The following is a 27433-nucleotide window of genomic DNA, read 5'->3' as shown; positions in this document are numbered from 1 at the left end:
TCTAGAGAATTTTTAATTTCATTTATTGTGTTGTTCATCATTGTTTGTTTGCTCTTTAGTTCTTCTAGGTCCTCGTTAAAAGTTTCTTGTATTTTCTTCATTCTATTTCCAAGATTTGGGATTATCTTTACTATCATTACTCTGAATTCTTTTTCAGGTAGACTGCCTATTTCCTCTTCATTTGTTTGGTTTGGTGGGTTTTTACCTTTCTCCTTCATCTGCTGTGTGTTTCTCTGTCTTCTCATTTTGCTTAACTTACTGCGTTTGGAGTCTCCTTTTCACAGGCTGCAGGTTCATAGTTCCCATTCTTTTTGGTGTCTGCCCCCAGTGGCTAAGGTTGGTTCAGTGGCTTGTGTAGGCTTCCTGGTGGAGGGGACTAGTCCTGTGTTCTGGTGGATGAGGCCGGATCTTGTCTTTCTGGTGGGCAGGTCCGCATCCGGTCGTGTGTTTTGGGGTGTCTGTGACCTTATTATGATTTTAGGCCGCCTCTCTGCTAATGGGTGGGGCTGTGTTCCTGTCTTGCTAGTTGTTTGGCATAGAGTGACCAGCACTGTAGCTTGCTGGGCAGTGAGTGGAGCTGGGTCTTGGCATTGAAATGGAGATCTCTGGGAGGTTTTCACCATTTGATATTACATGGAGCTGGGAAGTCTCTGGTGGACCAATGTCCTGAACTCAGGTCTCCCACCTCAGAGGCGCAGGCCTGACACCCAGCCGGAGCACCAAGAGCCTGTCATCCACACGACTCAGAATAATAGGGAGAAAAAAAGAAAGAAAGAAAGAAAAAATAAATAAATAAAATAAAGTTATTAAAATAAAAAATAATTACTAAAAATTAAAAAAATTTAAAAGTAATAAAAAAAGAAAGAAAGAACGAAAGAAGAGAGCAATCAAACCAAAAAAACAAATCCACCAATGATAACAAGCACTAAAAACTGTACTAAAAAAACAAAACAAACCAAAAAAAAATCCAGACAGACAGAACCCTAGGACAAATGGTAAAAGCAAAGCTATACAGACAAAATCACACACAGAAGCATACACATGCACACTCAGAAAAAGAGAAAAAGGAAAAATATATATATATCGTTGCTCCCAAAGTCAACCGCCTCAATTTGGGATGATTTGTTGTCTGTTCAGGTATTCCACAGATGCAGGGTACATCAAGTTGATTGTGGAGATTTAATCCGCTGCTCCTGAGGCTGCTGGGAGAGATTTCCCTTTCTCTTCTTTGTTCGCACAGCTCCTGGGGTTCAGCTTTGGATTTGGCCCTGCCTCTGGGTGTAGGTCACCTGAGGGCATCTGTTCTTCGCTCAGAGTGGACGGGGTTAAAGGAGCAGCTGCTTTGGGGGCTCTGGCTCACTCAGGCTGGGGGCAGGGAGGGGTATGGATGCGGGGCAAGCCTGTGGCGGCAGAGGCCAGCGTGACGTTGCACCAGCCTGAGGCGCCTTGCATTCTCCCAGGGAAGTTGTCCCTGGATCATGGGACCCTGGCAGTGGTGGGCTGCACAGGCTCCTGGGAGGGGCGGTGTGGATAGTGACCTGTGCTTGCACACAGGCTTCTTGGTGGCTGCAGCAGCAGCCTTAGCGTCTCATGCCCGTCTCTGGGCTCCGTGCTGATAGCCGCAGCTCGCGTCCATTTCTGGAGCTCGTTTAGGCCGTGCTCTGAATCCCCTCTCCTCGCACACTAGGAAACAAAGAGGAAAGAAAACGTCTCTTGCCTCTTCGGCAGTTCCAGACTTTTTCCTGGACTCCCTCCCGGCTAGCTGTGGCGCACTAGCCCCCTTCAGGCTGTGTTCACGGAGCCAACCCCAGTCCTCTCCCTGGGATCTGACCTCGGAAGCCGGACCCTCAGCTCCCAGCCCCACCCGCCCCGGCAGGTGAGCAGACAGGCCTCTCGGGCTGGTGAGTGCTGGTCAGCACCGATCCTCTGTGCAGGAATCTCTCCGCTTTGCCCTCTGCACCCCTGTTGCTGTGCTCTCCTCCATGGCTCCAAAGCTTCCCCCTGGCAACCCCCCATCTCCGCCAATGAAGGGGCTTCCTAGTGTGTGGAAACTTTTCCTCCTTCACAGCTCCCTCCCACTGGTGCAGGTCCCGTCCCTATTCTTTTGTCTCTGTTTTTTCTTTTTTCTTTTGCCCTACCCAGGTATGTGGGGAGTTTCTTGCCTTTTGGGAGGTCTGAGGTCTTCGGCCAGCGTTCAGTAGGTGTTCTGTAGGAGTTGTTCCACATGTAGATGTATTTCTGATGTATTTGTGGGGAAGAAGGTGATCTTTACGTCTTACTCTTCCACCATCTTGAAGGTCTCCTTCTATGGTATTTCACGGTGGCTTCTCTTGTTGCGGAGTGGGGGCTCTAGGCGCACGGCCTTCAGTAGTTGTGGCACATGGGCTCAGTAGTTGTGGCTCGCGGGCTCTAGAGCACAGGCTCAGTAGTTGTGGCACATGGGCTTAGTTGCTCTGTGACATGTGGGATCTTCCCGGACCAGGGCTCGAACCTGTGTCCCCTGCATTGGCAGGCTGATTCTTAACCACTGTGCTACCAGGGAAGCCCCTACAATTTCCTTTTAGATTATTTCTTTGACCTGTGGGTCATATGGAAGTATGTTGTTTAATTTCCAAATACTTGGATATTTTTCACATATAATTTTATTATTAATTTTTAATTTAATTCCATTGTGGTCAGAGAATGTATTCTATATGATTTCAATCCCTTTAAATTTATTGAGACTTTTCTTGGGCCTAGTATCTTGGTGAATGTCCCCTGTGCCCTTTAAAGCATGGTGTATTCTTCGGTTGTTAGGTGAAGTTTTCTCTAAATATCAAGTTGGCTACATTATTTGATAGTATTGCAAGTCCTCTATACATTACTTTTAACTTAATTGTTCTAACAATAACTACATAGGAGTCGTAAAATCTACAACTATCATTATGGATTTGTCTATTTCTTTTTTAGTCCTGTCGGTTTTTGCTTCATATATATTGAATTGCTTTTAATAGATGTATAATGATTTAGGATTGTTATGCCGTTTATGAACTGAAAGATCCCTCTTGTCTTGAAGTCTACTTTAATATTAATATAGCGACTTTGCCTTTCTTATGGCTGGTGTTTGCATATCTGTAACTACTCAGAGTATACCTTGCTTTAATATCATAATTTTTCACATCTAATCTAAGAATTTTACAACAAAATGTTTTCATTGACCACCCCCTTTAGTCACCCATTTTATTTCTACATAAGTTGTATACCCTACAATACATTATTATTATTATTTGCCTTTTAGTATTATGAATGAGAAAAAAATTCTATTTATCCACATATTTACCATTTCTAGTAATCTTTGTTCCTTTGTGTAAATCCAGGTTTATCTCTGGTATTATTTAATTTTTTCCCTTCTGGCTGAAGGACTTCCTTTAGTGCAGATCTGCTGGCAATAAATTCCCTCAGCTATTGTTGATCTGTAAAGTCTGTACTTTATTTTTAAAAGATCCTTATGCTAGATATATAGTTTTAAGTTGACCATTTTATTCTTTCAGCAGTTTAAAGATGCTGTTACATTGGCTTCTGGTAGCGTTGTGTTTGTTAAGAAATAAGTAGAGATTCTTATCATTATTCCATATATATAATGTGTATTTTGCCTCTGCTTCTTTCAAGACTTACTCTTTTTCTTGGTTTTCATCAGTTTGAACATGATGTGTCTGGGTGAGATTTTCTTTGTGTGTAACCTGCTTGGGTTTGTTGAGCTTCTTGAATCTCTGAAATGATTTTTTTAAATCAAAACTAGAAAATTTTCAAACATTTTTTTCTGCCCAATCTCCTTCCTGTCCTTCTAGGATTCTAATTAGTTATATATCAGACCATTAGATGTTGTCCTTCAAGTTGCTGAAGATTATTTCTTTTTTAAATATTTTTTCTTTCTGTTCAATTTGCATAGTGTCTATTGATCTTTTTTCAAGTTCACTGATTGTTTCTCTTCCAGCGTCCACTCTATGTTAAGCTAATCTAGTGAATTTTTAATTTCAAATATTGTATTTTTCAGTTCTTGAACTTCTATTTAGTTCTTTTTAAAAATAGTTTCCATCTCTTCACTGAGATTACCCATCTGTTCTCCCATTCAGTCTGTCTTTTTCTTTTTTTTAAATTGAAGTATAGTTGATTTACAATGTTGTGTGTCTTTTTCTTTATATCCCTGAATTTATTTATATAAACTTTTAAAGTCCTTGTCAGCTAATTCCAGAATATATATTTTCTATGTGTGTGTTTCTATGGACTTTTTCCCCTCCTGATTATTGCTTACATTTTCCTGCCTTTCTGTGTGTCTCAAAAATTTCTATTGTGTGCTGGATATTGTGGCTATTATGTTGTTGAGACTTTGCATTTTGTTGACTTTTTAGCCCTCCATCTAAGACTTTAGTATAACTATGGGAGCACAGGAAAAGAAAAATAGCATTGGTAGGAATCAGGAAAATGCAAATGCACAGTGAGATACCACTCTGTTTGTTCCCTTTGACTACTGAGTAGTATTCCATTGTAGGGCACTACCATGGTTTGTTTAACTGTTTGCCCATTTAAGGACATTTGAGTTGTTTCCAAATGTCCAGAGTGAGCAAGCACCCTGTGCTCACCAGAATGGCTAAAATTAAAGAGGTTGATTATAACCAAGAGGTATTATGAATGTGCAACAACTGGAACTGTCCTTTCTTGCTGCAGTGTGATTGGAGCAATCATGTTGGGTAACTAACTAACTGGCATTATCTAGTCAAGCTAACCAGCTGCCTTCCCAGTGACTCAACAAGTCCACTGCTAGGGTATATGAAAGAAAAAGGAGGGCATACATCTACCAAAAGACGATAGATGGGTAATGAAGTTGTGGTCTATTCATACAAAGAAATAATATTGAGTATGAGAACAAATGAACCATTGCTACATGAAACAACATGGGTGAATCTCAGAGGAATAATACTGAGTGAAAGAAGCCAGACATAAAAGAGTATAAACTGAATTTTTACATTTTAATGAAATTTAAATGGTCATAAAGATTGGAATAATAGTTACCTCAGGGATCATGGGTAGGGGTGGGACCATATAGGAGCATGAAGAGGTCTTCTGTGATGTTTGAGATGTTCTATATCTTGATCTGGATAGTGTCACAAAGATATAGACATAACAATACAAAAATTCATCCAACTGCATGCTTGAGATGTATGTTCAGCCTCAATAAAAAATTTTTTCTAAGTAGGTATTATGCAACAATCTTTGAGAATAAAGTCTAGCTCTAATCTTTGGATATATGAATTAAACCATTTTAGTTTAACTTTGAATGTGAAATTAAATTTTTTAAAAATTCCTTTTCACATTTGTTAATTAAAGGATGAATCTTTTCATAAAAACAAAGCAAAAACCATTTCCTTCAAACAAAGCAGACACAAATACTTTTATGCCTCTCCCAAAGTTTTATATTTAGGGCTCTTGCAGACTGCAAGAACTCAATTCAATTTCATACTTGAAAATCTTTCCCCTGCCAGATGCAGGATCTGCCTGTTTTCCACTGATAATTTAAAGGTGCTAAATTCAGATACATTCAAACTGTGTTTCTCTAGAGATCACCCTTCTTTCTATAGATGGGGCAATTAAAAATAAGCTTCAATTCTGCTGCCACTCGTCCTCAGATATCAAAGCTGAGAATGTAAGGGGTTTGGAAACGAGATATTTAATGGGGTCAGGGAAAGTGTGTCTTTTACCAGGAATTGTGCAAAGTTTCGTTTTTGCTACATGAAAGACTAATTTTTGAGGTTTGCTGGAATCAGTGATATTTGATGACATTTTACCTTGTTATAGTGTACTATATGAGATGATTCCAAAGATTTCACAGTATAATTTAAACAGTACCCATTCTTGAAATTTTTTACCTGTTGCTGTTGAATCAGAAAAAAGGTCAAAGTTTTTTCCATATCAATCATGCCTAAAATAGCTCTGTATCCAAAAGCCAGAATTAATTTTGCAGTAAAAAGGGACAGTGAACTTTGCCACAATGGCTATTTATTGCCTGGTCTTCAGAGCCTGCCCCTTCTTCTGAGAACATGCCCCTGTTTCTGGGAACTGCTCCTCCACCACTGCCATGCGGTTCCCATCCAAGATCTGTCCGTAGCTCCACTCCCCTGGTCACATTTGCTGATTCTAGGATTAGCATCTGATTATTTATTTATTTATAGGTATTTTTGCACCGGAACTGAGAAAGTTAATCAGTTTCTTTCCAGTGGTAGAATTAATAAGAGACATTGCCCTATTTCCCACCAAAGCAGTTGCAAAAATGAGCATATGTCTGGGATCCCAGCACAGCCCTTCCTGGTCAGGCCCAGAGGGCTTCTGGACCATTTGCCATAGGCTAAGACTGTCATGATCTGTGAACATACGAGATGGTAAATTGTCAACAGGAGAGCAGCATATAGCAATGCCTAGGTCGCTCCATTTCCTTGAGATTAATTTTACATTAGGACAAAGGCAGAGAATGAATGAATGAATGCAAAGTTCTTGCACCACCACATAAAATTTTTGCTCACTTGCTACTTTGAAATACCCCTTTAGAGAGTAGACAAAGCGTCAAATATAAAAGGAGAACCTGGAAAAGATGTTATCACCATCAGTCATCCTGGACATAAAAGAGGGATGCAGGTTATCTTGGGGGAGAAGCACTGACTAATTTGTGTCCGCGGTGCTTCATGGTAGATGTACTTTTTGTCTCCTCCTAAGACGGGGGGTAGGGTGATCCCTAGATACAATTGCCCTTTGAAACAATTAAAGGATGGATGTGTCACCAGCGGAGAATGGAGAAAAAATGGAAGGCATCGTCAAATTTCTACCCATTGTATCTCGAATAGGGAAAGTATTGAATTTTGTCTAAAACATCTTCTGATTGATGTCTCTAAAGTTCTAAATCTTCTCCTCATGACCTTAAAGGTACCTGTTAGGTCATTTGATACCTAGCTAAGCAAAATGATTCTCTTCTGATCTTTAGCCAAAATTTCTCCTAAAATATTCTGATGTCATCTGCAAAAAGTCTGTGATGGAATTAAGAATTCTTACAGCTAAGCAATATGAAAGAGAGAAAGCAAGTTGAATCCTCATGAGGCATGCATGAATGCATGTTCGTTGCTGAATCCCCAATGTCTGGTGCAGTGCCTGGTGTGTAGTAGGTGCTTAATAAATATTTGTTGAATGAATGAGTAAATAAGTTTCATATTAAAACATGGACTGGTAGTCTATTTATTAGTTTTTCTTTCTTACTTTCTTGGCATTTGGTAATCTGACAAAAAATATTTACATGTATGGTGGTTTGAAAGGTTTTTCTAAAAATCGTAAGAAAAAGTCCACTTTGCCCATTAAATGAAAAAGGTCTGATTAGCAGCCTTTAGGAGGACCTTACATTAAAATTCTTGCACCCCCTAATGGTTATCCATGGGCTTACACTTCATAATTAGAAAGCAATCAAGTTGGAAATAGGACCGTATTTTCAAGAAAAATTGTAGTCTAGATGCTGGACTTAGGCAAGTTCAGTCAAAGGGTGCTCTTTGGCAGGACTTGTGTGTTTTTTGATGACCACAAAGAAGTGACAGATTATCTCTATTTCTGAATAACCTCTCTGTAAGTTTAAAGAGCAAGGACAGTGTTCACAACACAAATTAACAGAAGCAATCTTTAACAGCTCAGCTTTGAACATAAGAAGGTCTGGGATGGCCAAAAACCCCACTTTAATGGCTTTTGGAAGAGCCTATTTAAAGTTCAGTTCCTGGGACAGGGAGGTGGGGCGCTGTCAGCCCCAACAATGTTTCTAGAACACCAGAAAAAGATGCTGACTTGGAAATGTGGTAGAAATTAGTTGGCCTCTCCCCACCCCAGACTTTGCCCCTTCTTTCTCCCTGGGTTTTTGTTTGAAAGTAAAAAAATAAAATCGTATCTTTTCTGTAATACACCTCAGGCCCTCTGGATATTTATTATTGATTTGAGCAAGAATCTGACAGAGGAAGGCCAACTAATAGACAAATTCTGAAAAGTATGCACCAGAAATACAGCAGGCTGCACCCAAGCGTGTATATCTATTCCTTTATGAACCCCATTAAAGTGAGAGTTAAAGAATAAAAAGGCCATCAATTCAGAAGAACAAAGAGAACAGGAGTTCAGCCAAATAAAACCAGAGATTACACAAATTTCTATGAATTTTGAAAGGCTGAAAGTGAAATGGTTACCTGTTAACTGGCTTAGCCAACCAGGTAAATCTTAAACCTGGGGCTGCAGGTGGTGAAGGTAACAAGAAATAAGTGATGAACTGCCAGCACAGAACCCAAGGAAGATGCAGGAATTAGAGACACCAGTTACCTCTAAGGGGGGAGGAGAGGGTCTGTAGGGTAAAGCTGAAAAGGATTTGCTGATAGTTCGAATGTGGAGCTGATAGAACCCACTCTCAGATCAGTCCCCCTACCCCAGGCAGCCCAGGGACATGCTGGCAGGAGAAGGGAGATTAATTAGCCTTCTGGAGATCTGCACAGCTGAGGATGGGGAGAGATGTTGTACAAAGGAGTCAAGCTTGCATTCTGGGTGATGACGCTTCATAGACCGTGTTCCCTGTCTGAAACAGGAACTCCGGTGTCAAACATGTGCATCTCAGGAAGGAGACTGGAAGACTCTTCCCTGAGGACACTGACCTTTAAATCTGTGTAAGTGTATTACTTGGAGTCAAATAAAATTAAACTAAAAGAAAGAGAGTGGAGGAGCTGATATATGACTCACCAGGAAGTTCAGCTCAAGTTATGATTTATAGCAAACCTCTGGGTTAGTGTATATCACCATGACTGAGAAGGTTATGAGATAAGCATGGGAGGACAGTCAGCTTAGCCTGGGGGCTCCAGAGGCCCTCCATGAGGACAGTCCTCTAAATATGCTTGCGGGAGAAGTAATACTTTGGGTGATAAGAGTAAGGAGTTTATGATAGCCCCAGTTTAGGGGTGATGGGGAGCAACTCTGGTCATGGGAAACCTAAGAAGAAAGAATTGGATATTTGCAAGGAAAAGTCTCCAAACACATATCCACCCCCAGAGCAGTCAAGGGCAGGGGTCCTGAATGCTTGATTTACTTTTTAGTGACATGTAAGAAATTGGTTTCCAATGATTCTCTCAGAGATTCATATCCCACGGTCTGAACAGCTTTTAATGGAGGCAGGTACGGTGGGCTCTGTTGCTGACACCCTTAATTCCCTTTACCACCTGGCACACCCATCCCCAATGACTGGAGGCGCTGCAGCCAATGGCTTACACAGGTGTGCTCCCCACATTGCCCTTGGCTGATGGACGCTTCCTCGCCAAACAGTGGCCTGAGAGATTAAACCCCCACTTCGCAGGGATGGGATCTAGACAGGCCGTGTGCCTTTCCTCTGGGAACATTTGACCTTTTCCCTAGAAATTTTCTTCTTCTTTTTTTTTTTTAAACTATTTATTTATTTTCTTATTAGTCATCCATTTTATACGTATCAGTGTATACATGTCAATCCCAATCACCCAATTCATCACACCACCACCACCACCCCCTGCCGCTTTCCCCCCTTGGTGTCCATATGTTTTTTCTCTACTTCTGTGTCTCAATTTCTGCTCTGCAAACCGGTTCATCTATACCATTTTCTACGTTCCACATATATGCGTTAATATACGATATTTGTTTTTCTCTTTCTGACTTACTTCACTCTGTATGACAGTCCCTAGATGCATCCACGTCACTACAAATGACCCAATTTCGTTCCTTTTTATGGCTGAGTAATATTCCATTGTATATATGTACCACAACTTCTTTATCCATTCGTCTGTCGATGAGCATTTAGGTTGCTTCCATGACTTGGCTATTGTAAATAGTGCTGCAATGAACATTGGGGTGCGTGTGTCTTTTTGAATTATGGTTTTCTCTGGGTATATGCCCAGTAGTGGGATTGCTGGATCATATGGTAATTCTGTTTTTAGTTCTTTAAGGAACCTCCATACTGTTCTCCATAGTGGCTGTATCAGTTTACATTCCCACAAACAGTGCAAGTGGGTTCCCTTTTCTCCACACCCTCTCCGGCATTTGTTGTTTGTAGATTTTCTGATGATGCCCATTCTAACTGTGTGAGGTGATACCTCATTGTAGTTTTGATTTGCATTTCTCTAATACTTAGTGATGTTGAGCAGCTTTTCATGTGCTTCTTGGCCATCTGTATGTCTTCTTTGGAGAAATGTCCATTTAGGTCTTCTGCCCATTTTTGGATTGGGTTGTTTGTTTTTTTAATATTGAGCTGCATGAGCTGTTTATATATTTTGGAGATTAATCCTTTGTCCTATGATTCATTTGCAATGATTTTCTCCCATTCTGACGGTTGTCTTATCGTCTTGTTTATGGTTTCCTTTGCTGTGCAAAAGCTTTGAAGTTTCATTAGGTCCCGTTTGTTTATTTTTGTTTTTATTTCCATTATTCTAGCAGGTGGATCAAAAAAGATCTTCCTGATTTATGTCAAAGAGTGTTCTTTCTATGTTTTCCTCTAAGAGTTTTATAGTGCCTGGTCTTACATTTAGGTCTCTAATCCATTTCGAGTTTATTTTTGTGTATGGTGTTAGGGAGTGTTCTAATTTCATTCTTTTACATGTAGCTGTCCAGTTTTCCCAGCACCACTTATTGAAGAGACTGTCTTTTCTCCATTGTATATCCTCGCCTCCTTTGTCATAGATTAGTTGACCATAGGTGCATGGGTTTATTTCTGGGCTTTCTACCCTTTTCCATTGATCTATATTTCTGTTTTTGTGCCAGTACCATATTGTCTTGATTACTGTAGCTTTGTAATATAGTCTGAAGTCAGGGAGTCTGACTCCTCCAGTTCTGTTTTTTTCCCTCAAGACTGCTTTGGCTATTCGGGGTCTTTTCTGTCTCCATACAAATTTTAAGATTTTTTGTTCTAGTTCCATAAAAAATGCCATTGGTAATTTGATAGGGATCGCATTGAATCTGTAGATTGCTTTGGGTAATATAGTCATTTTCACAATATTGATTCTTCCAACCCAAGAACATGGTTTATCTCTCCATTTGTTTGTATCATCTTTAATTTCTTTCATCAGTGTCTTATAGTTTTCTGCATACAGGTCTTTTGTTTCCCTAGGTAGGTTTGATCCTAGGTATTTTATTCTTTTTGTTGCAATGGTAAATGGGAGTGTTTACTTAATTTCTCTTTAAGATTTTTCATCATTAGTGTATAGGAATGCAAGAGATTTCTGTGCATTCATTTTGTACACTGCAATTTTACCAAATTCATTGATTAGCTCTAGTAGTTTTCTGGTGGCATCCTTAGGATTCTCTATGTATAGTATAATGTCATCTGCAAACAGTGACATTTTTACTTCTTCTTTTCCAATTTGTATTCCTTTTATTTCTTTTCCTTCTCTGATTGCTGTTGCTAGGACTTCCAAAACTATATTGAATAATAGTGGTGAGAGTGGACACCCTTTTCTTGTTCCTGATCTTAGAGAAACTTAGATCTCAGTTTTTCACCATTGAGAATGATGTTTGCTGTGGGTTTATTGTATATGGCCTTTATTATGTTGAAGTAGGTTCCCTCTAAGGCCACTTTCTGGAGAGTTTTTCTCATAAATGGGTGTTGAATTTCCTCAAAAGTTTTTTCTGCATCTATTGAGATGATCATACAGTTTTTATTCTTCAATTTGTTAATATGGTGTATCACATTGTTTGATTCACATATATTGAAGAATCCTTGCATCCCTTGGATAAATCCACTTGATCGTGGTGTATGATCCTTTTAATGTGTTGTTGGATTCTGTTTGCTAGTATTTTGTTGAGGATTTTTGAATCTATATTCATCAGTGATATTGGTCTGTAATTTTCTTTTTTTGTAGTATCTTTGTCTGGTTTTGGTATCAGGGTGATGGTGGCCTCATAGAACGAGTTTGGGAGTGTTCCTTCCTCTGCAGTTTTTTGGAAGAGTCTGAGAAGGATGGGTGTTAGCTGTTCTTTAAATGTTTGAGAGAATTCACCTGTGAAGCCATCTGGTCCTGGACTTCTGTTTGTTGGAAGATTTTAAATCACAGTTTCAATTTCATTACTTGTGATTGGTCTGTTCCTATTTTCTGTTTCTTCCTGGTTCACTCTTGGAAGGTTATACCTTTCTAAGAATTTGTGCATATCTTCTAGGTTGTCCATTTTATTGGCATAGAGTTGCTTGTAATAGTCTCTTAAGATGCTTTGTATTTCTGCAGTGTCTGTTGTAACTTCTCCTTTTTCAGTTCTAATTTTATTGATTTGAGTCCTCTCCCTCTTTTTCTTGATGAGTCTGGCTAATGGTTTATCAATTTTGTTTATCTTCTCAAAGAACCAGCTTTTATTTTTATTGATCTTTGCTATTGTTTTCTTTGTTTCTATTTCATTTATTTCTGCTCTGATCTTTGTGATTTCTTTCCTTCTGCTAACTTTGGGTTTTGTTTGTTCTTCTTTCTCTAGTTCCTTTAGGTGTAAGGTTAGATTGTTTGTTTGAGATTTCTCTTGTTTCTTGAGGCAGGCTTGTATTGCTATAAACTTCCCTCTTAGAACTGCTTTTGCTTCATCCCATAGGTTTTGGATCGTCGTGTTTTCATTGTCATTTGTCTCTAGGTATTTTTTTGATTTCCTCTGATTTCTTCAGTGATCTCTTGGTTATTTAGTAATGTATTGTTTAGCCTCCATGTGTTTGTGTTTTTTACTTTTTTTTCCCTGTAATTGATTTCTAATCTCATAACGTTGTGGTCAGAAAAGATGCTTGATATGAAATTTTCTTAAATTTACTGAGATTTGATTTGTGACCCAAGATGTGATCTATCCTGGAGAATGTTCCGTGTGCACTTGAGAAGAAAGTGTAATCTACTGTTTTTGGATGGAATGTCCTATAAATATCAATTAAATCTATCTGGTCTATTGTGTCATTTAAAGCTTGTGTTTCCTTATTAATTTTCTGTTTTGATGATCTGTCCATTGGTGTAAGTGAGGTGTTAATGTCCCCCACTATTCTTGTGTTACTGTCGATTTCCTCTTTTAGAGCTGTTAGCAGTTGCCTTATGTATTGAGGTGCTCCTATGTTGGGTACATATATTTTTATAATTGTTATATCTTCTTCTTGGATTGATCCCTTGATCATTATGTAGTGTCCTTCCTTGTCTCTTGTGACATTGTTTATTTTAAAGTCTATTTTATCTGATATGAGTGTTGCTACTCCAGCTTTCTTTTGATTTCCATTTGCATGGAATATCTTTTTCCATCCCCTCACTTTCAGTCTGAATGTGTCCCTAGGTCTGAAGTGGGTCTCTTGTAGACAACATATATATGGGTCTTGTTTTTGTATCCATTCAGCAAGCCTGTGTCTTTTGGTTGGAGCATTTCATCCATTCACGTTTAAGGTAATTATCGATATTTATGTTCCTATTAACATTTTCTTAATTGTTTTGAGGGTTTTTTTGTAGGTCCTTTTCTTCTCTTGTGTTTCCCACTTAGAGAAGTTCCTTTAGCATTTGTTGTAGAACTGGTCTGGTGGTGCTGAATTCTCTTAGCTTTTGCTTGTCTGTAAAGCTTTTGATTTCTCCATCGAATCTGGATGAGATCCTTGCTGGGTAGAGTAATCTTGGTTGTAGGTTCTTCCCTTTCATCACTTTAAGTATATCATGCCACTCCCTTCTGGTTTGTAGAGTTTCTGCTGAGAAATCAGCTGTTAACCTTATGGGAGTTCCCTTGTATGTTATTTGTCATTTTTCCCTTGCTGCTTTCAATAATTTTTCTTTGTCTTTAATTTTTGCCAATTTGATTACTATGTGTCTCGGTGTGTTTCTCCTTTGGTTTATCCTGTGTGGGACTCTCTGCACTTCGTGGACTTGGGTGGCTATTTCCTTTCCCATGTTAGGGAAGTTTTTGACTATAATCTCTTCAAATATTTTCTCTGGTCCTTTCTCTCTCTCTTCTCCTTCTGGGACCCCTATAATGCGAATGTTGTTGCATTTAGTGTTGTCCCAGAGGTCTCTTAGGCTGTCTTCATTTCTTTTCATTCTTTTTTCTTTATTCTGTTCCGCAGCAGTGGATCGCACCATTCTGTCTTCCAGGTCACTTATCCGTTCTTCTGCCTCAGTTATTCTGCTATTGATTCCTTCTAGTGTAGTTTTCATTTCAGTTATTGTATTTTTCATCTCTGTTTGTTTTTTCTTTAATTCTTCTAGATCTTTGTTAAACATTTCTTGCATGTTGTCAATCTTTGCCTCCATTCTTTTTCCGAGGTCCTGGATCATCTTCACTATCGTTATTCTGAATTCTTTTTCTGGAAGATTGCCTATCTCCATTTCATTTAGTTGTTTTTCTGGGGTTTTATCTTGTTCCTTCATCTGGTACATAGCCCTCTGCCTTTTCATCTTGTCTATCTTTCTGTGAATGTCCTTAGAACTTTTCCATTAAGCCTCTTTCAGTGTAGACTTACTCAAAGGAGGTGCTTTAAAAAACTACTCCTTACTCTTTGGGTAAAGGGAGAACTTCTACCCTAAGATTTATGGACGTTTTATCTAGGTATTCTCTCTTTTGGCTTAGTTTCCAGAATTTTTAACTTTCCAAGTTGACAGTATGCCAAGGCTTTTGTCCTGGTTGCAGTGATTTCTGAGAGTTCATGCCTTACCTATGATACATCGATTTCTCTTTAAATGTTGTTAACTAACTAGTAGGTTTATTGCAGATTTGGGGTTTTGGGATTCCAAAACCTGTGAACCCCAATTGGACATTTTGTATGGAATGGGCAATGTCCACAGAAATAGTACAGGAAATTGGCTACTGAAGCCTATTTCTCTAGCCAAATCACTGCTGTTTCTTGTGCAGTAGCTCTGTGTCTTAGGTTAGGCTAACTAGAAGCAGAGTCTGAGATAAGAATTTGAGGTACGTGGTTTCTTGTGGGAGTGTTCTTTTTTTTTTTTTTAATTGGAGTATAGTTGATTTACAATGTTGTGTTAGTTTCGGGTATACAGCAAAGTGAATCAGTTATACATATACATATCCACCCTTTTTTTTTTTAAGATTCTTTTCCCATATAGGTGGGGGAGTGTTCTTAGGAGAAGGGGAAGGAGGGAAGCAGGAAGAGGCAGGGGAAGTGGCTGAGCAGGGACGTGGTTCCAGGTAAAGTCCAGCCATGGCCTGATTGCCAGCTCTGGAGCATGTATTTCATCCCAACATTGCCCCCACCTGAAGGCAAGCAGTGTTTTTTAGCCTCCCATCAATCTTTGCCCCCCGCCCCCCACAGGGTGGGGAATCAACATCCGGGGCATTTACAGGTGAGGAGGTTCTCAGTCAATGGCAATTCTGAGGAGAAGGTCACAGAGAACAAGGAAAGTTCCTGAGAGGGAGTCTGGGGGTATGGAAGCCTGTGTATCTGAAACTTAGCAAGGAAAAAGAGAGACGATGTGGAGCCTTGTAAGTCAGGATGCGATTCTCTGTGAGGTGGGCATCACTGGGTGGTCGTGAGCAGGTGAGGTAAATGATTGGATTGCACATTTCAGAAGGCCCACATCTGGGAGTGGTAAATAAGCAAGTACAGATGCCTGCAGCCCACCTGAAGGCTCTAGGAGAGAAATGCTCATGGTTTATGTAGGTTTGGCAGGGCTGGGAGTCATGAAAGGAGCTGATATTTTGAAAGAAGCACATTTTGAAAGCAGAGCCAACTTTATTTGCTGTATGTGCAAGAGGCAGAGTAGTCAACGTTGACTATATGAATTTTACTCTGAGCAAAAAAGGGGGAGGGACAGGCTTGACAGAGGAAAAGAGGAAATATGGAAAGAAGGGTTTAGTTTTGGGTGTATCAATAGTTCTTCCCGGGCTTCCCTGGTGGCGCAGCGGTTGAGAATCTGCCTGCCAATGCAGGGGACACAGGTTCGAGCCCTGGTCTGGGAAGATCCCACATGCCACGGAGCAACTGGGCCCGTGAGCCACAACTACTGAGCCTGCGCGTCTGGAGCCTGTGCTCCGCAACAAGAGAGGCCGCGATAGTGAGAGGCCCGCGCACCACGATGAAGAGTGGCCCCCGCTTGCCACAACTAGAGAAAGCCCTCGCACAGAAACGAAGACCCAACACAGCCATAAATAATAAATAAATAAATAAATAAAATAAAAATAGTTCTTCCCTTTATATAGCTGAGTAGTGTTCCATTGTACAGCTTGTCTATTCATTCACCAATTGATGGACATTTTGGTACTTTCCAGTTTGGGAATATTATGAACTGAAGCTTCTAAAAATATTCTTGTACATATCTTTGGTGAATACGTGGACAAATTTCTTCTCAGTGTATATTTAGGAATAGAATTCTTGGGTCATAGGACAATTTCAATAATTTTAATTCTGGCATTTCTATTTGATTCTTGTTTATATATTCCAGTTATCTTGTGAAATTCTCTTTTCTTGAACATATTATTTATACAACTTTTAATGTCCCTCTCTGATAGCTCCAATGATGTCTCTTCTGGGCATCTGCTTCTAATTTTTGTTTTTCTCTTGGTCCAGTTTCTTAGGAAGACTTTTTAATTTCTTATTGAGTGCTATATATTGTGTGTCAAACTGTAGAAACTCTGAATGGTGTTTTCTTTCTCTAAAAACGCTCAACCACTCCTCTGGTAAGGGAAAAAGAGAGGCGATGTGGAGCCTTGTAAGTCAGAATGTGATTCTCTGTGAAGTGGGCATCACTGGGTGGTCGTGAGCAGATGAGGTAAATGATTGGATGTACATTTCAGAAAGTCATGAAGTGATGAATTACCTTAATCCAGTCAGGGACTGAGCTAATTCAAGGTTGGGTTGCACTTTGGGCACAAGTTAGTCTACCTCTGGTTCCCTCTGCTTCTGCTGTGTGGTCCTTTGGGGTTTCTAATTGAGCTCCTGGATTGTTAATTGGTCCTCTCTCTCATGGCCAGTTCTAACCTCAATTTTTAATTTTCTCAGTACTATGAAAGTGTAGAAAATTCTGCTTTGCCCTTTGTCTTTCCTCCCAGTGTCTTATATTTCTTCCCTGCAGTTTAAAAAGTTGACAAATGCCTCCAGGAAAACTGACAGCATCAGACTCACTTCGAAGTCCCGACTTCTCTCTCTGGGGTCTTGTGGCTATTTGGGCAGTCCCAAACTCCACTTTTTGCCCCCAGGTCTCTGAGATTGCTAGAATTTCTGCTTGGTTCTCTGCCTGTAAACAGTGGCTCTCTATCTTTCTTTGCCTTCTACCTGAGTCAGTGCCAAGAATTGGCAAATTCCCTGAAGGCAGAGTAGTTCTAGAATGTTTGCTCACCAATCTGCAATTCCGTTCCTCCAGAATCCTGACCCAGAGTCCTGTTTGCTCAGCAGTTCTCTGTGGTCTCCAAGCAGATGAAATTTTGTATTTTATCCAGCTACTCTGGTCAATCTTAGGAGAGCATCAGTCTGTTGCAAGTCACTGCATCATATCTGGAAGTGGAAATCCCCTATCATTTAATTTCAGTAACTGTTCATCATGTAGCACGTCTTCATTTTTAATCTTACTTCACTATTTTTTAAATGCCCGTGTATCTATCACTTTTCATCGTTATTTTAAAAACCCTAGTTATTGGGCTTCCCTGGTGGTGCAGTGGTTAAGAATCCACCTGCCCATGCAGGAGACACGGGTTCGAGCCCTGGTCTGGGAATATCCCACATGCCGCGGAGCAACTAAGCCCGTGCACCACAACTACTGAAGCCTGTGCTCTAGAGCCCACGAGCCACAACTACTGAGCCTGTGTGCCACAACTACTGAAGCCTGTGTGCCTAGAGCCCGTGCTCCGCAACAAGAGAAGCCACCGCAATGAGAAGCCTGCACACCACAACGAAGAGTAGCCCCTGCTTGCCGCAACTAGAGAAAGCCTGTGCACAGCAATGAAGACCCAATGCAGCCATAAATAAATAAATAAATAAATAAATAAATAAATAAATAAATAAATAAATAAATAAGTTTTAAAAAATAATAAAAAAATTAAAATGGTTGTGGAAACATGCACAGTTTTCAGAAAGCACTCAACCAATGTGCTATAATTTAAAAAAAAAAAAAGCAAAAAAAAACCCCTAGTTATTAAAAAAAGTATATGGGATTCAGCCAACAGTGCACCAAGAAGAAACTAAGAAAATGTGTATTTTCATGTTCAAACAAAAGCAAATAAAAAATTAAGTTAATAAACATTTGACTCACGAAGTTAGAATAAACAAAACAAATCTGAAAAAGAGCAGGAGGATTACATCAAGGTTAAAGAAGTTATTAAAGAATTTTAAAAAACAAATACACTAAGAGAATGAAAATACAAGCCAGAAACGCATATATGGAATCCCCCCCAAAAAAATGGTTATGAAGAACCTAGGGGCAGGACAGGAATAAAGATGCAGACGTATAGAATGGACTTGAGGACACGGGGAGGGGGAAGGGTAAGCTGGGACGAAGTGAGAGAGTGGCATGGACTTATATATACTACCAAATGTAAAATAGATAGCTAGTGGGAAGCAGCTGCATAGCACAGGGAGATCAGCTCGGTGCTTTGTGACCACCTAGAGGCGTGGGATAGGGAGGGTGGGTGTGAGATGCAAGAGGGAGGAGATATGGGGATATATGTATATGTATAGCTGATTCACTTTGTTATAAAGCAGAAACTAACACACCATTGTAAAGCAATTATACTCCAATAAAGATGTTAAAAAGAAAAAAGAAAAGAAAATACCAGCCAGAGTTGGGGAGAAAAATCTTTGCAAAACACATGTCTAATAAGGGACTGATATCCGAATATACAAAGAATACTTGAAACTTAACAATAAAAAAATGAACAACCCAATTTAAAAATGGGCAAGAGGTCTGAACAGACACCTCACCAGAGAAGATATACAGATGGCAAATAAGCACATGAAAAGATGTTCAATATCATATGTCATTAGGGAATTGCAAATTAAGACTACAGTTAGATACCACTACACACCTATTAGAATGGCCAAAATTCAAAACACTGACAATACCAAATGCTGGTGAGGATGTGGAGCAACAGGAACTCTCATTCATTGTTAGTGGGAATTCATAATGGCCACTTTGGAAGACAGATTGGTAGTTTCTTAGAAAACTAAACATACTCTTACCATACTATCCAGCAATCATGTTCCTTGGCATTTACCTAAATGAACTAAAAATATATGTCCACACAATCACTTGCACATGAATGTTTATAGCAGATTTATTCATAATTGCCAAAACTTGGAAGCAACCAAGATATACTATTTTTAGGTGAATGGACAAACTGGTACATCCAAAAAAAATAGAGTAATATTCAGTGATAAAAGGAAATGAACTATCAAAGTACGAAAAGACATGGAGAAAAGTTAAATAGATATTACTAAGTGAAAGTGAAAGAAGACAATCTGAAAACACTAAGTACTGAATGATTCCAGCTCTATGATATTCTGGAAAAAGCAAAACTCTGGAGGCAGTAAAAAGATCAGTGGTTGCTAGTAGATCAGGAGAGGGAGGGATGAATAGGTGAAGCACGGGAGATTTGTAGGGCAGTGAAACTATTCTATGATATTGTAATCGTGGATATGTGACATTATACATTTGTCAAAACCCAGAGATTATACAATATTATAAATGAGCTCTGATATAAACTTTGGACTTTATTTAATAATCTATCAGTATTGGCTCATAAGTTATATCAAATGCACCATACTAATGCAAGATGTTAATATTTAAAAGCAAAACTACGTGTGTGTTGGGAGGGGGCAGCAGGTATGGAAACTCTGTACTTAATGTTAAATTTTTCTGTAAGCCTAAAATGCTGTAAAAAATAAAGTCTATTAATTTTTTTGAAGTGAACATAATAAAATAGAACTGATAAATTAGGTTTCCCCAGGGGCAGGGAAAACAATAATAAACAGGACTAAATTCTGTTACAATTAACAAAGAAAGAAAAATAGTTAACACTCATCATACACCAACACTGCTCTAAGCACTACACAACAGCCCTAAGACATCAGAGCATATTACTATTCCCATTTTGCAGCTGAAGAAACGGCCAGGGCAGGTTTGCATAACTCATCCCAGCTCACACAACTTGCCCAAAGGTCACATAGCAAGTGATGGGGCTGGGTGTTAACCCAGTTCATGTTGCTCCAGAGTCTGTCCTCTTACCTACCAAGAAGTACTGCCAGAACATAGTGAGTAGTCAGTACTGCCAGAACCTATGATTGCAGAGAACGCCCACCTAAATATACAGCATTTCTTAACAGTCGTATAAGAAATAGACTTTGTTGGGACTTCCCTGGTGGTCCAGTGGTAAAGAATCCGCCTTCTAATGCAGGGGGCTCAGGTTCTATCCCTGGTCAGGGAACTAAGATCCTACATGCCATGGGGCAACTAACCCCGTGTGCCACAACTATTGAGCTCTCGCGCCTCAAATAGAGAGCCCACATGTTGCAAACTACAGAGCCCACGCGCTCTGGAGCCCATGCGCCACAACTAGAGAAGAGAAAACCTGCTTGCCACAACTAGAGAGAAGCCCGTGTGCTGCAGTGAAGAGCCTGTGCGTGGCAACAAAGACCCAACACAGCCAAATAAATAAATAAATAAATATTAAAAAAAAAAAAAGAAATAGACTTTGTTGGTGACTAAACATAGTAATAAACATAGAAATAAAATTGAAAATCTGTAAGAAATTGATATGTGACCATGTGACAGAAACATTCTTGTCTGGGACCCCTGCCCACCCCTCATCCATATGGATTTCTGGGAACTGCCCTAGTTTTCATTGTGCTGCACCCTCTGGCAGTCACTCCTAATTCTCCCAAACCCCAGTCCCTAACAACCACTAATCTACTTTCTGTCACCATAGATTTGTCTATTCTGGACATATCATATAACGGGAATCCTACAATATTTGGCCTGCTGTGCCTGGCTTCTTCACTGAGCATCATGTTTTCACGGTTCATTCATGTTGTAGCATGTGTCAGCCCTTCCTTCCTATTTTTTGCTGAATAATATTCCATTACGTGGACATACCACATTTCATGTATTCATTCCTCAGTTGATGGACATCGGATTGTTCCCACTTTGTTACTATTTTCATTTCTCTTGGGTATAAATCTAGGAGTGGAATTGCTAGGTAATATGATGACTCTGTTTAACTATGTGAGGAACTGCCAAACTGTTTTCTGAAGTTGTTCTGCACCATTTTACGTTCCCACCAACAGTAGATGAAGATTCCAATTTCTTCACATTGTCACCAACACTTGTTATTATCTGTCTTTTTGATTATAGCCATCCAAGTTTGTGTGAAGTGGTATCTCACTGTGGTTTTGGTTTCATTTTCCTGATGGTTAATAGTGTTGAACATCTTTTCATGTACTTATTGGCTATACTTATAGCTTTTTTGGAGAAATATCTATTCAAATGCTTTGCCCATTTTTTTATTTTATTGAAGTATAGTTGATTTACAATGTCATGTTAATTTCTGCTGTTATGCATATATATATATATATTCAGTTATGCATATAAATATTTGTTTTCATATTCTTTTCCATTATGGTTTATCACAGGATATTGAATTTAGTTCCCTGTGCTATACAGTAGGACCTTGTTGTTTATCCATCCTGTATATACTAGCTTGCATCTGCTAATCCCAAACTCCCAATCCATCCCTCCCCCAACCCCCTCTCCCCCTTGGCAACCAAGTCTGTTCTCTGTGTCTGTGAGTCTGTTTCTGTTTCATAGATAAGTTCATTTGTGTTATATTTTAGATTCTACATATAAGTGATATCATATGGTATTTGTCTTTCTCTTTCTGACTTACTTTGCTTAGTATGACAGTCTCTAGGTCCATCCATGTTGCTGCAAATGGCATTATTTCATTCTTTTTTATGGCTGAGTAATATTCCATTATATATATATATATATATATCTCACATCTTCTTTATCCATTTATCTGTCAATGGACATATAGGCTGTTTCCATGTCTTGGCTATTGTAAACAGTTGCTTTGCCCATTTTTGAAGTGGGTTAGTTGTCTTTTTTTACTGTTGAGTTGCAAGAGTTCTTTATATGTTCTGCATACAAGTCCCTTATCAGACATATGGCTTGCAATATATTTCTTTGAACATTAAAAGTTTAAGATGTTTATAGTTGATTCAATTTATAGGAGTGTGAGTCTTTTAGAGCACAAATATCTTATTTTCACAAGATTGAGTTATTGATAGACAAGGAATGTATAAAGTTTGTAAACTATTTTACTAGATTATAAACTAATCTCCAAAGATCTATGTTTGATAATGAAACCTTCCATATTTCACTTCAGTAATTTAATTTAATAAGGAGTGATTTAATTTTTCTCTGTGTCTTAAGAATTTTGTTAATAATGCATCGTCCTCAGAGCCGAGTAACTATGTCAGAACCTTGGAAGAAAAATTGACTGTATACTGCATTTTTAAAAAGAATTTGATCAACATTATGCCCTGATTCCCTTTTGTCTAGCCCAGGCCTCCGTTCAACAGAGGCCCATATCAAAAGTCACACAAGGGTGTCCTAGTGCACTGTCCTAGGAAATCAATCAATAAAGAGACTGTAGAAATGAGCCCCGCAGCAGATTCTCACACTCAAAACATTCCTTTATTCATTCAACAAATATCTATCAATATTTGCTACGTGCCAGACACTGTTCTAGACACTAGGATGACAATGGAGAGTGAAAACAAATATTGTCTCCACGTTAGTGGGGAAGACAGGTTAATGAAATAACCACACAATGGAATGTAGCATCACAATTGTGACAAGGCTGTGCCAGAGCACGGTTAGAGGTGATCAAGGAGAACTACTTGGAGGCAGTGACATCCAAGCTTCATCTGAAGATAGGGCTGGTGTTAACGAAAGGGAAGCCTGAGAGCCTCTCGCTGCACTGAGCTGACCCTGAGAAGAGGGATCCAGGGATAGGTGAGGAGCAGAGATCGCCAGTGAGCGCTCCCTGAGAAGGTGTTCCAGGTGAGGCTGGAGACGTAAACCCAAGCTTTCAGGTGAAACAGTCTTGGTCCAGATCTCACTCTGTGTACCTCCAGCTGTGTGGCTTTGGGAAAATCGTTTAATCTCTCTGATCCTGCTAAATGGGAATCTTCCTACCAAAAGGATTGCTATGAGGATTAAAGGAGATGTAGAAATAAAATGCCCAGAACAGTGTTTTGCCTCTAGTGACCACGCCAAATATTTGGGAGAAAATATAAGCCAGTATGAGACTACAGTGCCCATCCTTGCCTCTGGCTCCCCCCACCTCACCTCTGTTGCCGTCATGGGCCGCTGGCTCTTGATGCCAACCTGAGAAGCCCTTGAGCCCCTCACTGCTTCCCCTGCTTAAGTCACAACTTTCTTCCTCCAACGTGTGTAACTTTTGCTCCACCGTCCTCTAGTATTTTCTTTTCGAGGTATCAGTAGGGAATATTTTAAAGTACTATACTTCATATTTCTGAAGAAGTTTTTAATAATCTTTCCTTCTGAATAGAAATGAACCATCTCCTTATGGTAGAAAGTTTTGAAAATAAGGAAAAAGTTATGTACCCATTTTTTATCAAATATTTATTGAACAGCTACTAGGTACCAGGCCCTGTTCTGAGCACTGGGCACACAATAGCCAACAAAAGCAGGCACTGTCGCTGCCTTCATGGAACGTGAGTTCCAGTGCGGGAAGGCTGACATTTGTCACCAGGGTTCAAGGTCTTGGTTTTATTGGGGACTGGGCTGCATTTTCTGAAGTTTCTACAACTTGCTTACAGATGTCTTCTTGCCCTGGTATTGGCAGAGTTCCCTACAGGGTATCTGAATTATTCTTGTATGTGTAAAGCTCATCAGATTCTCTGTTGTTTCATCACTTTGGGCTTTTTCTTACCACATAGGATTTCCTGATAAAAGAAATGACATCCATGATCTGCTTGATGGCTTTAACCATACTATGATCTGTGGACTTGCTGGTTTTAACATGCATAATTCTTCCCTAACGATGACTCCAGCATTCTGCCAGGCTAGCCATATGAAACTCAGTTTGATCAGTTGTTCATACCCACTATATTCCACATATTCAAACAAGATGTTGATTCTTTATTTCCCATGACTGATCTAATAGCGTCCTTAAGTCCCCACCCACTGGGTTGCAAGGAAAACCAAACAAACAAATAAACAAACCTTAAATCTTCCAGTGATGGTTTCTCGGTCTCTTCTGGTTTAAACCATTTCCTTTTGATCCCTGAATTTTGGAGGGTAGATATTCAAGGAATTTGAAGATCCTCTCCTTATCACAGAAGTTTTTCCCTTCTATCTCCTTTTTCTCAACTTGGCAAATGGGTGTATGGGGAAACTTAGGAATCTACCTTCTATGGGAGAGGAGATGCCTCTTTACACCCTATATTCTGGGTCCGTATACACTCCAGTTAAGGTATCGGATCTTGCTTATCTCTGGGCAGAGCCTCTGTTCTCCCTGGGGCCACTGACCATGTCACTGGTTCTATCCAACCTTTGGGCTGATAAGAAAGTTCTTCAAATTCATCAGAGACCAAGGCTCCTTCAAGTTTTCACTTCTGCTGTCCTAAGGGATAATCCAAGATATCTTTATGTCTACATTCCAGTCAGCAGAAAGGAGAAAGGGGGAAGGGAAGTGCAAGCCACTCCATTTAAAGATGGCTCCAGGAAGTTTCACATACTACTTCCATTTATATTCTATTGGCCAGAACTTTGTCACCTGGCTAAACCTGGTGCAAGTCAGGCTGGTCAGGACTAATGGTTATTCTGGGTGGCCATAAGCCCAGATAATATATAGAGGTTCTACTCAGAGGAAGAAGGCGAGATACCAAGGGTACCGGTAACTCGTTTTCCATCTGTAAAGTAGGACAACCCTGAAACTGTGCTCAAACTGATAAGAACTCAATCCCTAGAATCCCTTCTTGAGGGAATTTTCCTGGGACCACTCCTGATACCCAAAACTATACCAATCAAGGTCCTAAGGAAGCACTCTAAATATTTGAAACAGGAAATTTAATGCAGGAAGTTTTTTAAATTTTATTTTTATTATTATTATTATTATTGGCTGCATTGGGTCTTCATTGCTGCGCGTGGGCTTTCTCTAGTTGTGGCGATCAGGGGCTACTCTTTGTTGTGGTGCGCGGGCTTCTCATTGAGATGGCTTCTCTTGTTGCGGAGCAAGGGCTCTAGGTGCGCGGGCTTCAGTAGTTGTGGCACGCAGGCTCAGTAGTTGTGGCTCATGGGCTCTAGAGGGCAGACTAGTAGTTGTGGTGCACGGGCTTAGTTGCTCCGCAGCATGTGGGATCTTCCCAGACCAGGGATTGAACCTGTGTCCCTGCATTGGCAGGCGGATTCTTAACCACTGCACCACCAGGGAAGTCCCTAATGCAGGAGGTTTTACATGGGTGATAGAAAAGCTGAGAAGCTAAACTGAGATGGTAAGGCAATCCATAAAGTAACCTCATCAGGAAACTACTTCCAGTTTCCTCTTGCTCATCAGAACCAATCACCCCAGACCGTTATCAGCCCTGTTTCAACGACTGTTTTGCCTGTTGTTTCAATGGCATGAGGAATCCAACCTGATCAGGGGATGGCCTGTGTTTCAGATTTAATGGGGCCATTCTGTGTCCCCTGGTGAAAGCATCCCTCCCTTGGGAATGAAGACCTTCAGATCAACAGAACCCAAGGTTCTGGAACGGGAAGTGAAGACTCTGCCAGTGGGTTATTAAGTGTAATGATGAGAGGGATCACTACTACTGTGTTACCTTGTTCTCAAGCTCTGTGTGTCAGTTGCAGGTTGAGAAGATATACCACATTCTGGAAGACAGCACCCCAACTATGCAGGTTTCCCAGTTAGCAACACCACCACTTTAAGTGGACAGCTCCTTCTTGGTGATGAAGTAGACGGTGAGTCCAGAGAACTCCAAAGGTGAGAGCAAAGTGTCATAACTTTTATGCTGTGAAACGGGTTGCTCAGACAGACGCTGTGTTGTGAGGGATATCTGATGGGTTCTAAGGCACTCAGTGAGTCCATGGATGGTGGTGCTGGTGCCAGCAGAGAAGGCAAGTCCATTCTCTAAACAGAAGTTATTCCAGTGAGGACAAATCACTGCCATTCCCATGATGAAATTGGTCCAATCTTATCAACTTAATATTCCCCAGTCTTTCATCAAGATTTGTATTATTAAAAAAAGAAAACTACAAAAATTTGCATTGTTGATCGCTCTAGAAATAACTTCATCTACTGTGTGTATGTGTGTGTGTGCACATGCAAGCTTATTTGCATCTTTTTTTAGAGGGGAATTTTTTTGAGGAAAAAAACGCAATAACCTGGATAATTCAAAAGAAAATAGGAAGTCCTAAAAAGCTGATTTTTTTTTTCAAGAAAGACGCCTTGCTCAAATATAGAATTATTCCCTGCTCCCCACCACCAGCCTTCATGCCAAGTGTAGTCAGTAGCCTAGCACTCTCAGAAATAGCAGTCTAGTAGTTTCATAGATTTTTTTAAGTCTTGAGCCAGATGTTAAACATCCTGCTGAAAGTACTACTTGTTTTAGTAAAGTCTTAGCTATACTTGCAGCAGGTGGCTTGCTTGGGATGAGGGCACCAACCTATTTCAAGTAATTTTGTGTCTGTGGAAAAGTTTTCCGACCATGACAGGAACTTGGGAATTAAGTTTTCGAGGAGATGATAAAGTTGTAATTTTGCTTTTGCTATGTAAGGTCTTTATGATATATTCAACCATGTAGGCAGAATCTGATATTTGGCATTGCTTGAGATATTCATCCATTTGCTCTTTTTTAAATACAAGTTTTTGAAAAGCTTCAATTACTTCATCTTAATTTACCCTTAGGTTTTATTTTTGTTTCCTTGCTCACACATTTTGCTCTTTCTTGGCACTTCCCTGCTAAAAGGACTCCTAAATAAGCATCATATACTGACTGCTTTGCCCACAACTTTGTCTAGATTCTGAGTTAGAGCTTAGAGCTGGCAGAACCACATTGAGCCAATTATTTAATTAAGAAATAAGAATATTAAATGTTGAGCACTCCTCTCCCTCAAATAGGCATGCTAGCTGAGGATTCCAACTGATTATGAATTAAGGACTCATAATGTACATCAGTGATATTGCCCAGTTTTAAGGTCCAACCCCCAGATTTATAGTCCAGAGACTCAATGTTTTCAGTATCCCAAAGATGACCATGGTCTCAAGAACAAGCTCACACATGTCGTACTCTCAGGAGACTGGTAAAAGGAGGATTTCAGACTGTTTTCTTTATATAATTATGACAGCTCTGGGAGTGAACCTGAGCCCTGTAAGCCATTGGATTCAGCAGTGAAGTTGAAGTTCTATGTCTGGC

At 39.9% G+C, this 27433-nt stretch overlaps 1 protein-coding gene across 9 annotated transcripts in view; it reads left to right on the top strand.

Moving 5' to 3' along the window:
- Positions 1–27433, top strand: part of LOC309608508 (uncharacterized protein) — a gene marked incomplete at its 5' end in the record, with an annotated part of 555765 nt that overhangs the window by 426865 nt on the left and 101467 nt on the right. For 7 of the 9 annotated variants that reach the window (XR_014232917.1, XR_014232919.1, XR_014232920.1 and 4 more), the window contains one exon: positions 25869–26001. Coding sequence is in view for 2 of the 9 variants with exons in the window: in XM_082348787.1 (XP_082204913.1) it covers positions 25869–25873 (5 nt within the window). Of the gene's footprint in view, positions 1–25862; positions 26002–27433 lie in introns of all 9 variants that reach the window. The other 2 variants (XR_014232918.1, XM_082348786.1) reach the window with 1 other exon arrangement.

This window comes from Balaenoptera borealis, assembly GCF_965194805.1.
Source record: "Balaenoptera borealis genome assembly, chromosome: 12".
NCBI lineage: Eukaryota > Metazoa > Chordata > Mammalia > Artiodactyla > Balaenopteridae > Balaenoptera > Balaenoptera borealis.
Note: the sequence above shows the minus strand (reverse complement) of the source record. Positions and strands in the feature narration are given on the sequence as shown.